The following is an 11,913-nucleotide window of genomic DNA, read 5'->3' as shown; positions in this document are numbered from 1 at the left end:
TGCCCTCCCCCCGCCCCCCGTTACCAGTAATGGAATGTGTCTGGGCCCCCACCCGGGCTGGGAGCAGAGTCGCGGCTGGTCCGGGGCCGGGAGCAAAGCCGCAGCTGGGGCTGGTGGCCGAGAGTGGGTCCTGGGGACCGGCGGCCGAGCCGAGGCCGAGAGCGGGGAGCCAGGAACGGGGGCTGGGAGTGGAACTGGGGCTGCAGCTAAGCCCGGGGGCGGGACCAAAGCGGAGCTGGGGGCAGAGTGGGGCCAGGTGTTGCTCCCTCCCTACCCTCCCCATGGGGGCTGGCCCGGGCCCCGCCACATCCCCCTGGACATTCCTCTGCGCCCCCCTCAGGGGGGCATGCCCCACAGTTTGGAGCCCACTGATCTAGTCTGACATCCCGTATATCACAGACCAGAAAACGTCCCCAGTAGCCCCTAGGGGTGGAGTTCACAAAGGTTCTAAGGTGACAGGCCCATCAAAATAAATTTGGGGCCTCTGTACCTCATTTGCTGGTGCCTCCCCCCCCTCCTATTTCACCCCAGTTCCAGACATCCTGAGCCCACCGAAGCTGGCGTTCCCTCAGGCACATACAGGTGTTATGACGCTCAGCACTGAAAAGCCGAAGTCCTTCTGTGAACCAGGGCCCTGCGTGCTTTCAAAATGCCACTAGGGGCCCTATCTGCAGTTGTGGGTGCTTAAATACCTTTTAAAATCTGGTCCTTCGTTTCAGTCTTTGTTCCCCAGCTATAAAACGGGGTGACCAGCACTTCCCTGCCCCACAGGGGCGTTGCAAGAGTAAGTGTGGCACAGGCTAGAAGTGACGTTACAGTAATGTGAGTCAATAAAAGGGTACAACACAGTGAGCGTCATTAGAGGGTTCACAAACTATTTAAAGAGATACTAACCCATTCCTAAACACGACACGCAGCTGTGGTTAGCATCAGTGGGGCACTGATATCTGACTGCCCCACCCTTAAAGGGCTCTTTACTTCAGCCTCTACATCACCCAGTGGCCTTCCCGTTAAATTGTGTCCTTCCACCGCAGAGCCTCTGCCTGGGTTATTTCTCGCCTCGCTGAGTTTTCCGCTGCGTCGATTCGTGTCTCCGAGGGATGGGAGGGATCGACCGAGAACGGTCAGTTCAAATCTGCACGTCCCTTTTCCTGTCCCCTCACATCCCCTTTATACTGAACACACCAAAGGGTGGCGTGAAACCATGAGAAAGGTCAAGTAAGAGGACACGCTTCCCTCAATGGAAAAGGGATGTGGTTAGCAGCATGTAGCCACCAAGTCTTCTCTGACGTGCGATGGGCCAAACCCTCAGCTAGTGTAAACCGGCACTGCCCTGGGGAGCTCAGTGAATCAATTCAGATACACTGCAGGGACCTGGCCCCATTGACTCCAATCGACCCATGGACAATTTACATAGGAAATGCCATACTGGGTCAGAACAATGGTTCATCTAGCCCAGTATTCTGTCTCTGACAGTGGCCAGTACCAGAGCTTCACGAGACGTGTATCGAACAGGACAGTTTTGGAGAGATTCACCCCATCGGCCTCTCCTGGCTTCTGGCAGTCAGAGTAAAGTTTAGGCTCATTTCAAGCATGGGTTTGCATCCCTGCCCACTTTAGCTAATAGCCATTGATCGACCTATCCTCCAGGGACTTACCCAGTTCTTTTTTAGAACCCAGTTACACTTTTGGCCACCACAATATTCCCTGGCAATGAGTTCCACAGGTTCAATGTGTGCTGTGTGAAAAAGTATTTCCTCTTGTTTGTATTAAAACTGCAGCCTATTCATTTCACTAGGTGACCCGTGGTTTTTGTGTTGTGGGAAAGGGTAAATAACACTTCGCTATTCATTTTTTCCACACCATCCATGATTTTAGAGACCTCAATCATATCCTCCCTCTCTTTTCTAAGCTGAGAAGCCCTAATCTTTTTAGTCTCTCCTTGTACAGAAGCCGGTCCAACCCCTTGATCATCTTTGATGCCCTTCTCTGAACCTTTTCCAGTTCCACTATCTCCTTCTTGAGATGGGGCGACTAGAACTTCACACAGTATTCAAGGTGTGGGCGCACGACCGGTTTATACAGTGGCATTATGATATTTTCTGTCTTATTTTCTATCCCTTTCCTAACATACTATTACCCTTTTACTTCTGCTGCATATTGAGTGGATGTTTTCAGAGAACAAGCCATGGTGACTCCAAGATCTCTTGCTTGGGTGGCAACAGCCAATTTAGACCCCATCATTGTGTCTGTGTAGTTGGGATTAGTTTTCCCAATGTGCGTTACTTTGCACATTGTAAAAAATGACTTTGCACTAGCGGGGGCTCTCTGGCCCTACTGATTCCAACGGAAATAGGGTGAATTCACCGCAGGTAGCAATCCGGCCCAAGAGCCCTGTTAATACTTGTTAACCACTGTCATTCGACACCTTTCTCGGCTGACCGGTTGTGGTATGAAAGTAATATTTTCCGATGTGTGCTCAGGCCACACTTGCAAAATACATCGTCCAAGACTTCAGTCAATAACTAGTCCGGTTAGTTTGTTCTTCCGTTAGACTCTCTGCTGAACTCTGTGAACCATGTTAGTGATATTGATCCATTCTAATGCTACATCACAGAAAACGTTTCACCAGCACAATGCCAGGCTCAACAGCGGCACTGGGTAAATCATTCCTAGGCTGAACCAATGTCCTCACGTGGTGTTAAAAAGAGAACAGAAGATGTCTCCTGGTTAATGCACTGGACTGGGACCCAGGAGATCTCGGTTACAAAGTTCTGCCACTAACTTAGTGTGTAACCTTGACAAGTCACTTAGGAGCAGACCTTCAGAGGGATTTAAGCACCTAGTTTCAATGGGAGTTGATCCCCAGCTGAGATCAGGGCCCTGTTGTGCCGGGTGCTGCACAGACACACAGGGCGTCCATGTGGCAAAGAGTTCACAATCTAAATAGACAAGAAGCAGGAGGGGAAACTGAAGCACAGGGGAAAAGAAGTGACCTGTGCACATTCCCACAGCAGGTCAGAAGCCAGGAGTTTGAATTCCCAGCCCAATAGCTTAGCCCCCATGCCTAGACCCTACAACAGCTACCTGAAAGCTATGGTGCATCCGAAATCCCTGGCCCCAAGACTGCCCCAGTTTCTACATTTCAAGGCCAGTTGCATTGGTTTAAGGCTGCAGGACCTAGACAGCCCTGGCTGTGACAGGACCCTTCGCAGTCACATGTGAGAGGAGTGGAATTCAGCTCTCAGAGGCGGCACTTCCTGATGTTGGTACCGAGCATATCAGGCTGCCCTGCAAACACAGCCAGGTGCTGTTATCAGCTGCTCGCACCATGGCTGGGGAGATAGTCTATGCCGATCTGAACCTCTCCCCTGGCTTTCCCAGCTCCAGGGCTCCCCTTTCAGCTCAGCCCCACAGTAAGTGCCTTTTATTTCCCCAGGGAGTTCATGTTAAACCCAAAGATGAATTTTGCTGGGGAGCCCCTTGCATTCACTGGCTGCCCCAGAGCAGGTCTGTGCCAGGGGAATTTTTGGCTTTTGGGGAGGTGGCTGCAACACTTTTGATCAGCTCTCTGTAGCAGCTCACTTCTGCGTGTGGGGCTCTCAGTGCAGAAGCCTGGGGTGGAAAGGGGAAGTCCATGCACCCACTCGCCAGTCTGGATGGTGCATTAGATGGTACTTCTCCATTTACAACCCACCGAGCTCTAGCTGGGGGCTTGTGGCGTTCTAGATGGTTGCATGATGGACTCAGGCTACCGGGGCATTGGCAAGAATAATGTGAACTGCTCAGACACGTCCCTGGAGTGGGGATGAGCTGTAGGCACTACATTAACTAAGTGCTATTGAGACAGCAGGAGCTGTCTCTGGCTATATGCTCCTGCAGCCCCCAGCCCAACAGGGCCCTGATCTCACCCAGCATCTCAGGGTGCTACTGTAATTGACACGTCCTTCCGGGGAAAGCCGGTACGTGCAACTGTAATGCTGCCGCCGGGCGTCCTCTGTAATGGTCCATGGAGCTGCTACTAGAGAGCTGAGGAGCGCTGGCTGGGCGGGGAAGGCTGGCGTCCGGGGTAAGCCCTGGCACTGGGAATCTGGACATGGTGGGTCTTATTTAGGTCAAGTGCTCAGCCCCCCACAGCTGGAGCCAGTTGTCAGTACACAGCTCAGCACCCAGCCTGCCTCGGCCCCTATACTCCACACCGGCAGCACACGGGGGCAGGATTTTGCTGCAAGTGGCCAGAGGAGAATTTCACCCAGTGCAGGTATAGCATAGGGCAGCCATCAACTACACTGCCCTCCCCCCACCCCTGAAAAAACAACAACAACAACCCTAGTGCAGGATGGTTTCCAGCAGGGGTGGGTGAGGGAGCAGTAAGGAGAATTTCTGCTGCTCCAGATAATCCGAGTTGCTTCGGACTGTCCATAAATTAGAGCAATCCCAGGGCTGCTCTAATTGACACCTGAGGCTGTTTTGGAGAAGCCCAGAATCACAAGCCCCGGTGTTGCACTTCCCCTGCTGCACAGAATCTCTGCAATGCGCAGAATTAACACGCTTCTTAAGAAACCCTTCAAGAAGCCTATGGCTCTAACCTCACTCTGGGCAGCTCTGACTTCACAGCAGCTATATTTAAGCTATTGTTTCCTCTCCTTGCCTTCCAACCTCTGTGGGGGAAATTCACATCTCTGCAGAGGGCCCAGCGCAAAGGCCAATGCCCTACTTATAGCCTGCAAAATAGGACTAGAATGGTGTCTAGCCTTTGTGTTGGTTCTCTGCACAGGGTGAATTTCATCCCGTGCACGCAGTTTCTTTAGGGCAGGGCATGTCTCTTGCTAGGTGTCTGTGATTCATACACGTTGCATGTCTGTAAGTGTCGTTCTGATCGTCAAGTCTGACCTCCCGCATAATCCAAGCCAGAGAGTTTCACCTACAGATGCTGGCTTTGATTAGAATTATTCTTCCTTACGCTGTAAGGCCCCAATTCAGCAAAGAACTTAACGCCTGTGCCTCTCTTTAACCACTTCCTTAAGCCCCATTACGGTCAATGGGACTGGAGCACACTGTTAAAGTTAAACCCACATCCAAGTTCTTTGCTGGATAAGGATGTTTTGCTGAACTGGGCCCTAATTGACATGATTGAGTCCAACAGGAACAAAGCATGCAGGCCACACTTACAGGATGGGGGGGGCACTCTGTCCTGGGGAGCAAGGACTCTGAAAGAGATTTGGGGGTCATGGGGGATAATTAGCTGTACATGAGCTCCCAGTGCGACACTGTGGCCTAAAGGGCTAATGAGATCCTTGGATGCATAAACAGGGGGATCTTGAGTAGGAGCCGAGAGGTTATTTTAGCTCTGGATTTGGCCCTGCTGTGACCGCTGCTGGAATCCTGTGTCTAGTTCTGGTGACCACAATTCAGGAAGGATGTTGCTAAATTGGAGAGGGGGTCAGAGAAGAGCCACAAGAATGATTAAAGGATCAGAAAACCTGTCTTGTAGTGATAGACTCAAGGAGCTCCATCTATTTAACAAAGAGAGGGTTAAGGGGTGACTTGATGACAGTCTATAAGTATCTACATGAGGAAGAAATATTGAATAACAAGCTCTTCAATCTAGCAGAGAACGGTTCTAACATGATCCAATGGCTGGAAGTTGAAGCTAGACAAATTCAGACTGGAAATAAGGTGTAAACTTTTAATGGGGAGCGTAATTAGTCATTGGAACAATTTACCAAGGGTCGTGGTGGATTCACCATCACTGACAAGTTTTAAATCAACCCTGGGTGTTTTTTTCTATAAGATCTGCTCTAGGAATTATTTTGAGGAAGCTCTCTGGCATGTGTAATACAGGAGGTCAGGCAAAACGACCAGAATGGTCCCTTCCAGCCTTGGAATTTCTGAGTAGCTCAAAAAACATCAAAAACGTTTTGCTCTCAAGACAGAGAAATGTTTAGAAGAGGTTTAGAAAACATGACCGATGAGGAGAAGTTGAAAGAACTGGACATGTTCAGTCTAGAGGAGAGACGGCTGAGGGGGGACGTGAGACCAGTCTTCCAGTATGAAAAAGGTTGTTCTAAAGAGGGTGTTGATCAGTTGCTCTCCATGGCCACTGAAGTTACAATAAACAGAAATCAGCTTACTTTGCAGCAGGGGAGATTTAGGTTAGATTTTAGGAAAAACGTTCTAACTCTAAGGGTAGTTAAGCACTGAACCAGGTTAGCTAGGGAGGTTGTGGAAACTCGGGCATTGGAGGTTTTTAAGAATAGGTTAAACAAACACCAGTCAAGGATGGTCTAGGGGTAAATACGGTCCTGGCTCAGTGCGGGGTGAGGGAGCGGGGAGGTGGGCTACATGACCTCTTGAGGTCCCTTCCAGCCCTACAGTTCTGTGATTCTATGTCTTCAAGATTGAAAGATGTTCAGCCTGAAACAATGATGTCATGTGACCGAGCTGACCAATGAAGCTCGGCCATGCAACATAGTAATTAAACCTTGAAAATGGAAAGAGAAAGCACCGAACCAAAGATTTCAGGGTGGTAGCCGTGTTAATCTGTATCAACAAAAACAATGAGGAGTCCTTGTGCCACTTTAGAGACTAACATTGTTCGAACCAAAGATGTTTACAAATGGGAAAAAGTTTCCAGCCAAAAATGTTGCAAATGGGAAACATTTGAGAAAATCAAATCTGGGAAAGCAAAATAATAAGAGTGATGCCAAATCCTGCCCGTGCCATTGTAGGTTGCTCAGGGCACGACCCAGGCTCCATCATGGGATTGTTTAGTCTGCAGAAGAGAAGAATGAGGGGGGATTTGATAGCTGCTTTCAACTACCTGAAAGGGGGTTCCAAAGAGGATGGATTTAGACTGTTCTCAGTGGTAGCAGATGACAGAACAAGGAGTAATGGTCTCAAGTTGCAGTGCGGGAGGTTTAGTTTGAATCACCTGGATCGATTGGTCTTCAGCTGTTGTTAAGACTGTGCCAATCACAACACGTCCACCATTCTTCTTGCATTCTTGCCTTCCTTCTCCACGTTCGTCCGAAACGTTTTACAATGTCATCTTTCCATCTTCTTGGAGGCCAACCAGGTGGTCTTTTCTGTTCTCGAGGGTACCACTCAGTAATGATTGCGGTCCACCTATTGTCCGTGAACCATGCTCATAGACTTTTTAAGACTCATAGACTTTAAGGTCAGAAGGGACCATTATGATCATCTACTCTGACCTCCTGCACAACGCAGAATCTCACCCACCCACTCCTGTAACAAACCCCTAACCTATGCCTGAGTTATTGAAGTCCTCAAATCATGGTTTAAAGACCTCAAGGTGCAGAGAATCCTCCAGCAAGTGACCCGTGACCCACGCTGCAGAGGAAGGCGAAAAACCTCCAGGGCCTCTGCCAATCTGCCCTGGAGGAAAGGGTTCCTTCCTGACCCCAAATATGGCGATCAGTTAAACCCTGAGCATGTGGGCAAGACTCACCACCCAGCACCAGTGCTATGTGGCCCGCCCATCGTATCTTATTATATCTGCTTTCCACAACAATATCTTTCACACCACTGCGTTCTCTAATAATTTCATTTGGGATACGATCCAGATTTTATATTTATATACAGGTTGGATATTAGGAAAAACTTTTTCACTAGGAGGGTGGTGAAGCACTGGAATGGGTTACCTAGGGAGGTAGTGGAATCTCCTTCCTTAGAGGTTTTTAAGGTCAGGCTTGACAACGGCCTGGCTGGGATGATTAAGTTGGGGATTGGTCCTGCTTTGAGCAGGGGGTTGGACTAGATGAGGTCCCTTCCAACCCTGATATTCTATGATCCCTGTCTAACATGGGCTGCTCTTTGCATGTCTTCTGTGCTGTTATGTTCTGAGAGTTTTCTCTCTCTGAGGACTGCTCGATGGAGGGAGTCTTTGCTAGGCCCCTTTTGCATGTTTTTCCAGCTGCCCAATGCTCCACTTCATTCTTAACATAAGAATAGCCATACTGGGTCAGACCAATGGTCCATCTAGCCCAATATCCTGTCTTCCAACAGTGTCCTGAGAAAACGCATCCCAGATCTTTCCAACTTCTGTTCTGGATAACTTTAGAGAGCAGGTGATGTTGGACTCTGACGAATCTTGGCATTTGTTATTAATTCATTCCATTTAATGTCTAGTAATTTTCTAAGACATTTGCTTTCCTAGGTATTTAGACATCTGTCTATGCCTTTGGTGGATTTCCAGCTTTCACATCTATACATTAGGGTGGAAATAACATTTGAGTTGAACATTCAGAGTTTGGTCTTTAAACTGTAGATTTGCAATGACCAAATCTTGTTTAAGCTGGTCCATGCAGCTGCTACCTTGCCAATTTGTGACATTATTTACTCCCGGACTTTCCGTTGTTGTGCATGTTACAGCCAAGGTATGCAAATTGACAATATACATAATGAACACAATAGAAAATCATTAAGAATAATGCAATCAAACAGAAAAAGAACCTGAAAAACAACAAACCAATATGGTGAAGAATAAAAAAAAGGGGGGGAGGGGTTATTTAAAAATGCAGGAAATGTAAAATATTGAGAAAATATCAGTATTTTCATAAAAATTCCCATTTTCAAGAAAATGGCCAAAATTTCACCCCATTGCCTTTACATAAAAAGTCAGACAGCTCTCCAGTCATCCCAGACTGGCCTACAAAGGAAAACAGGTGAGCGTATAGGCCCCAATCCTGTAATAAACTCCATGTGGGCATAGGATTCTACCCACACTGTAAGATCAAGGCTGTGTTTTTCTTTGAAACAGTCTTTCATACACCAGATTCCGATTGTTTCTCACCAGACGTTGGCTCTTACAGGTCCCCCAAGTCCCCAGTGGCATCGGACAGCGCTGTGGGTCGGATGGATTGGGAATATTGTCCTGGTGATTGCTGTGATAGCGCTGGGGATTTGGGGTGAGTAGTTGACGGCTCCGTGTTTATTTGTGTGGGTCCATCCGTGTATAGCATGGATTGTCCCGTCCCTCCAGAACTCTATTGTGGAGCCCCTCCCACTAGCTGGTACATTTTTTTGATGCTCCAAAGAGCTTGACTGTAACAGAGAGAAAATTAAATAGAGAGGGAGATGGGTGTGCATGGGGATGGATGGATAACTAGATAGATCCAGGAATACATTAGAACTGGTTAAAAATAAGGGGAATATTTAACTGAGATATATATAAAATATATATATATATTTTAAAAACCTTGTCACCTTCTTTTCAAAATTCAAAAGACCCCCTAAAGTTTGAAAGTTCAAAATTTGAAAAGCTCCACAAGTTGGCTGAAAAATGGGAGGGAGAGGGGAGAATTATGTGACAGTTTCATCAACATTTTTTGTTTCAAATTTCAAAATTACATCGACATTTTAAAATTAGAAAAAAAATTCAGCCAAGTCTAATACTAGCACTGATTGAGAATTTCTCATCCAAATGTGATTTTTAAAAAGGAAAATTAGGATTTTGCTATATATGTAGCACTCCCTACCCCCTCCCCCCTGGTTACCTTCTTTAGCACCAATCCCCTGACGGGTTTGAGGGACGCCCTGGGTTCTTCCGGATCCCGCTTTCCGCTCCCCAGGGTATAACATTTTTATTTTCTTCCTGTATTAATTTATTTGCCGGTGCTTCCAACCCCCCTCGCTCCTGCCAGGCAGGGTCACCAGGGCAGCTTGGCAGGAAAATTCTGACCACAGGGTAAACCCCACTTACTTGCCAGTTAGTTGGAGACTCCCAAGAAATAACACAGACATATACAATATATTCTACACTGTAATTATATTAAACAGGAGATACATATAACAAAAAGGGTAAAACACTATTCCAAGGGTCACCGGTGCCCACGCTGATAATACCCATGAATTTCCTCAGTCACGTGACCTGATCTAGCAAAGGTCAAATTAGTGTCCCGTTGGCACACATACTTGTAGGGGTCCTTGATGATCTGTGAGCACGATATCATCTGTGCCTCAGTTAGCAGCTTGGCTGACTGGGCTCAGTGCAGCCCAAAGGACTCACACGTGGGATGAGGCCGTCAGTCCCGCCACGGGTTTAATAAGCAGCAGGTTGTAAAATCCCCAAACCCGACCCGCTGGCTTGAGGGCCCAGTCCCGGGAGTGGGGGGGGGGGGTCTCCCGAACCATCTCCCTGACTAGCCAATGGAAGGACGGTGACTCACAGCTCCACGCCGGATCCTCACGCTCAGAGATGGCTCTGCACTGCAGAGGGGCTGATGATCACTGCTGGCAGGCGTCCTCGTCATGCAGGGTGTGGTGGCTGATTTTCCCTAGGGAGATGCGGGGCTAAACTCAGCCAGGCTGTGGGGGGAGTTTTCCCAACAAAGGTCTCTAACCCGGGAGCCACCTTCCCCCCAGGGACAGCGCCTCTCCCTGAGCTACCAGCACACAGAGCCCCAGAGACCTGGGGAAGCACCTTGGGGGTTACACACATATAGATATCTCCACTCTGGCTGTGTCACTGCAGTGCACCTTGGGAGTCCCAAGCCTGAGGTGCATCATGGGAGATGTAGTCCAGCCAGGGAGCCTCGCCCATAAGGAGGAACCGCGGCATGAGGCACCAAACTACAACTCCCAGCAGCTCAGGCAGCGGCATGTCAATATTGAACCCACCTGCAGTGAAACATTTCAACCTTCCAAATCAGGTTGATTCTGAATGTTTCCTTCCACAAACAAGTTTTTGATACTTTGACTTTTCACCCAGTTCAGGGCAAAAATAAATGTTGAAATATTGGAATTGCTTGTGGCACATAAATTCGGATTTTTTTACCTACTCTATCTAATACATACACACCCCAAGAGATAGTCACAGCAATGGAGATATAGTGAGAGAACCAGACCTGTCAGAAGAGGATATTGTCTTTAACAGATGTGGGTTCTATTCCAACATCTGCTGGGTGACGTTGCACAAGGCACTTTGCCTTTGTGTTTCTCTTCCCTCCCCAGCCTATGATTTGCCTTGTCTATTTACGGGGAGATTTTCAGACGCCCTTAAGGAATTTAGGGCACCACCTTCATACTGACATTAAATATCCTCCATTCGTCTGCAAGCCGCGCTTAGCTCTAGCATCAATTCCTGGCTCTGCCATAGACTCCCTGTGTGACTGTGGGCAAGTGCTCTGGGCCTCAGTTTCCCCATCTATAAAATGGAGATCGTGCCTCCTTTGTCTAAGTAGATTGAAAGTGCTTTGAGGCAGGGCCTGTCTCTCTCTGTGTGTCTGTGCAGCGCCTGGCACAACGGGAACCTGATCTCAGCTGGGGCAGGGACTGTCTCTCGCTGTGTGTCTGTGCAGCGCCCGGCACAACGGGGCCCTGATCTCAGCTGGGGCAGGGACTGTCTCTCCCTGTGTGTCTGTGCAGAGCCCAGGACAAAGGGGCCCTGATCTCAGGTGGGTTACTAGTGCAGGGTTAATAAAACTTTCCACTGACTTAGATGCCCTTTGAAGCTGAATCGCCCCCTCACTGCCCAGACACAGCTCCTGTCCTCATTTTATTTCCTCTCCTACACCACAAAGAGAAACCATCAGTGTCTCCCCTGCCACCCAAGTAAACAAGGTGACAAACAGGGACAGAGCAGCAAACGGCATCTTCTGCCCAGAGCCCAACTGGCTCCTTACAGCCCAGCACAGACACATTCTAGGCTGCAAATAGGCCGTAGGCCCTTGGACCAGCCTCTGTTATTGTTATTATATCTATTGCTGTGGAGCCTAGAGGCCCAGCTGTGCCCAGACACACAGCGAGAGACAGTCCCTGCCCCAGCTGAGATCAGGGCCCCATTGTGCCGGGCGCTGCACAGACACACAGGGAGAGACAGTCCCTGCCCCAGCTGAGATCAGGTCCCCGTTGGGCCAGGCGCTGCACAGACACACAGGGAGAGACAGTCCC

The 11,913-nt window shown here is 48.8% G+C and overlaps 1 protein-coding gene across 1 annotated transcript in view; it reads left to right on the top strand.

Annotated features, from left to right (window-relative positions):
- Positions 1–3,331: 3,331 nt before the first annotated feature.
- The window catches only part of LOC112119534 (killer cell lectin-like receptor subfamily B member 1B allele C), a gene marked incomplete at its 3' end in the record, with an annotated part of 11,770 nt that continues 3,188 nt past the window's right edge, over positions 3,332–11,913 (top strand). Inside the window, exons 1-2 of the mRNA XM_026662574.1 lie at positions 3,332–3,416; positions 8,835–8,930. Coding sequence (XP_026518359.1) covers positions 3,332–3,416; positions 8,835–8,930 — 181 coding nt within the window. The remainder of the gene's footprint in view (positions 3,417–8,834; positions 8,931–11,913) is intronic.

The sequence above is a fragment of the Terrapene carolina genome, unplaced genomic scaffold (genome assembly GCF_002925995.2).
Source record: "Terrapene carolina triunguis isolate 2854851 unplaced genomic scaffold, T_m_triunguis-2.0 Scaffold28565, whole genome shotgun sequence".
Lineage (NCBI taxonomy): Eukaryota > Metazoa > Chordata > Testudines > Emydidae > Terrapene > Terrapene triunguis.
This window is presented reverse-complemented; position numbering and strand designations above follow the sequence as displayed.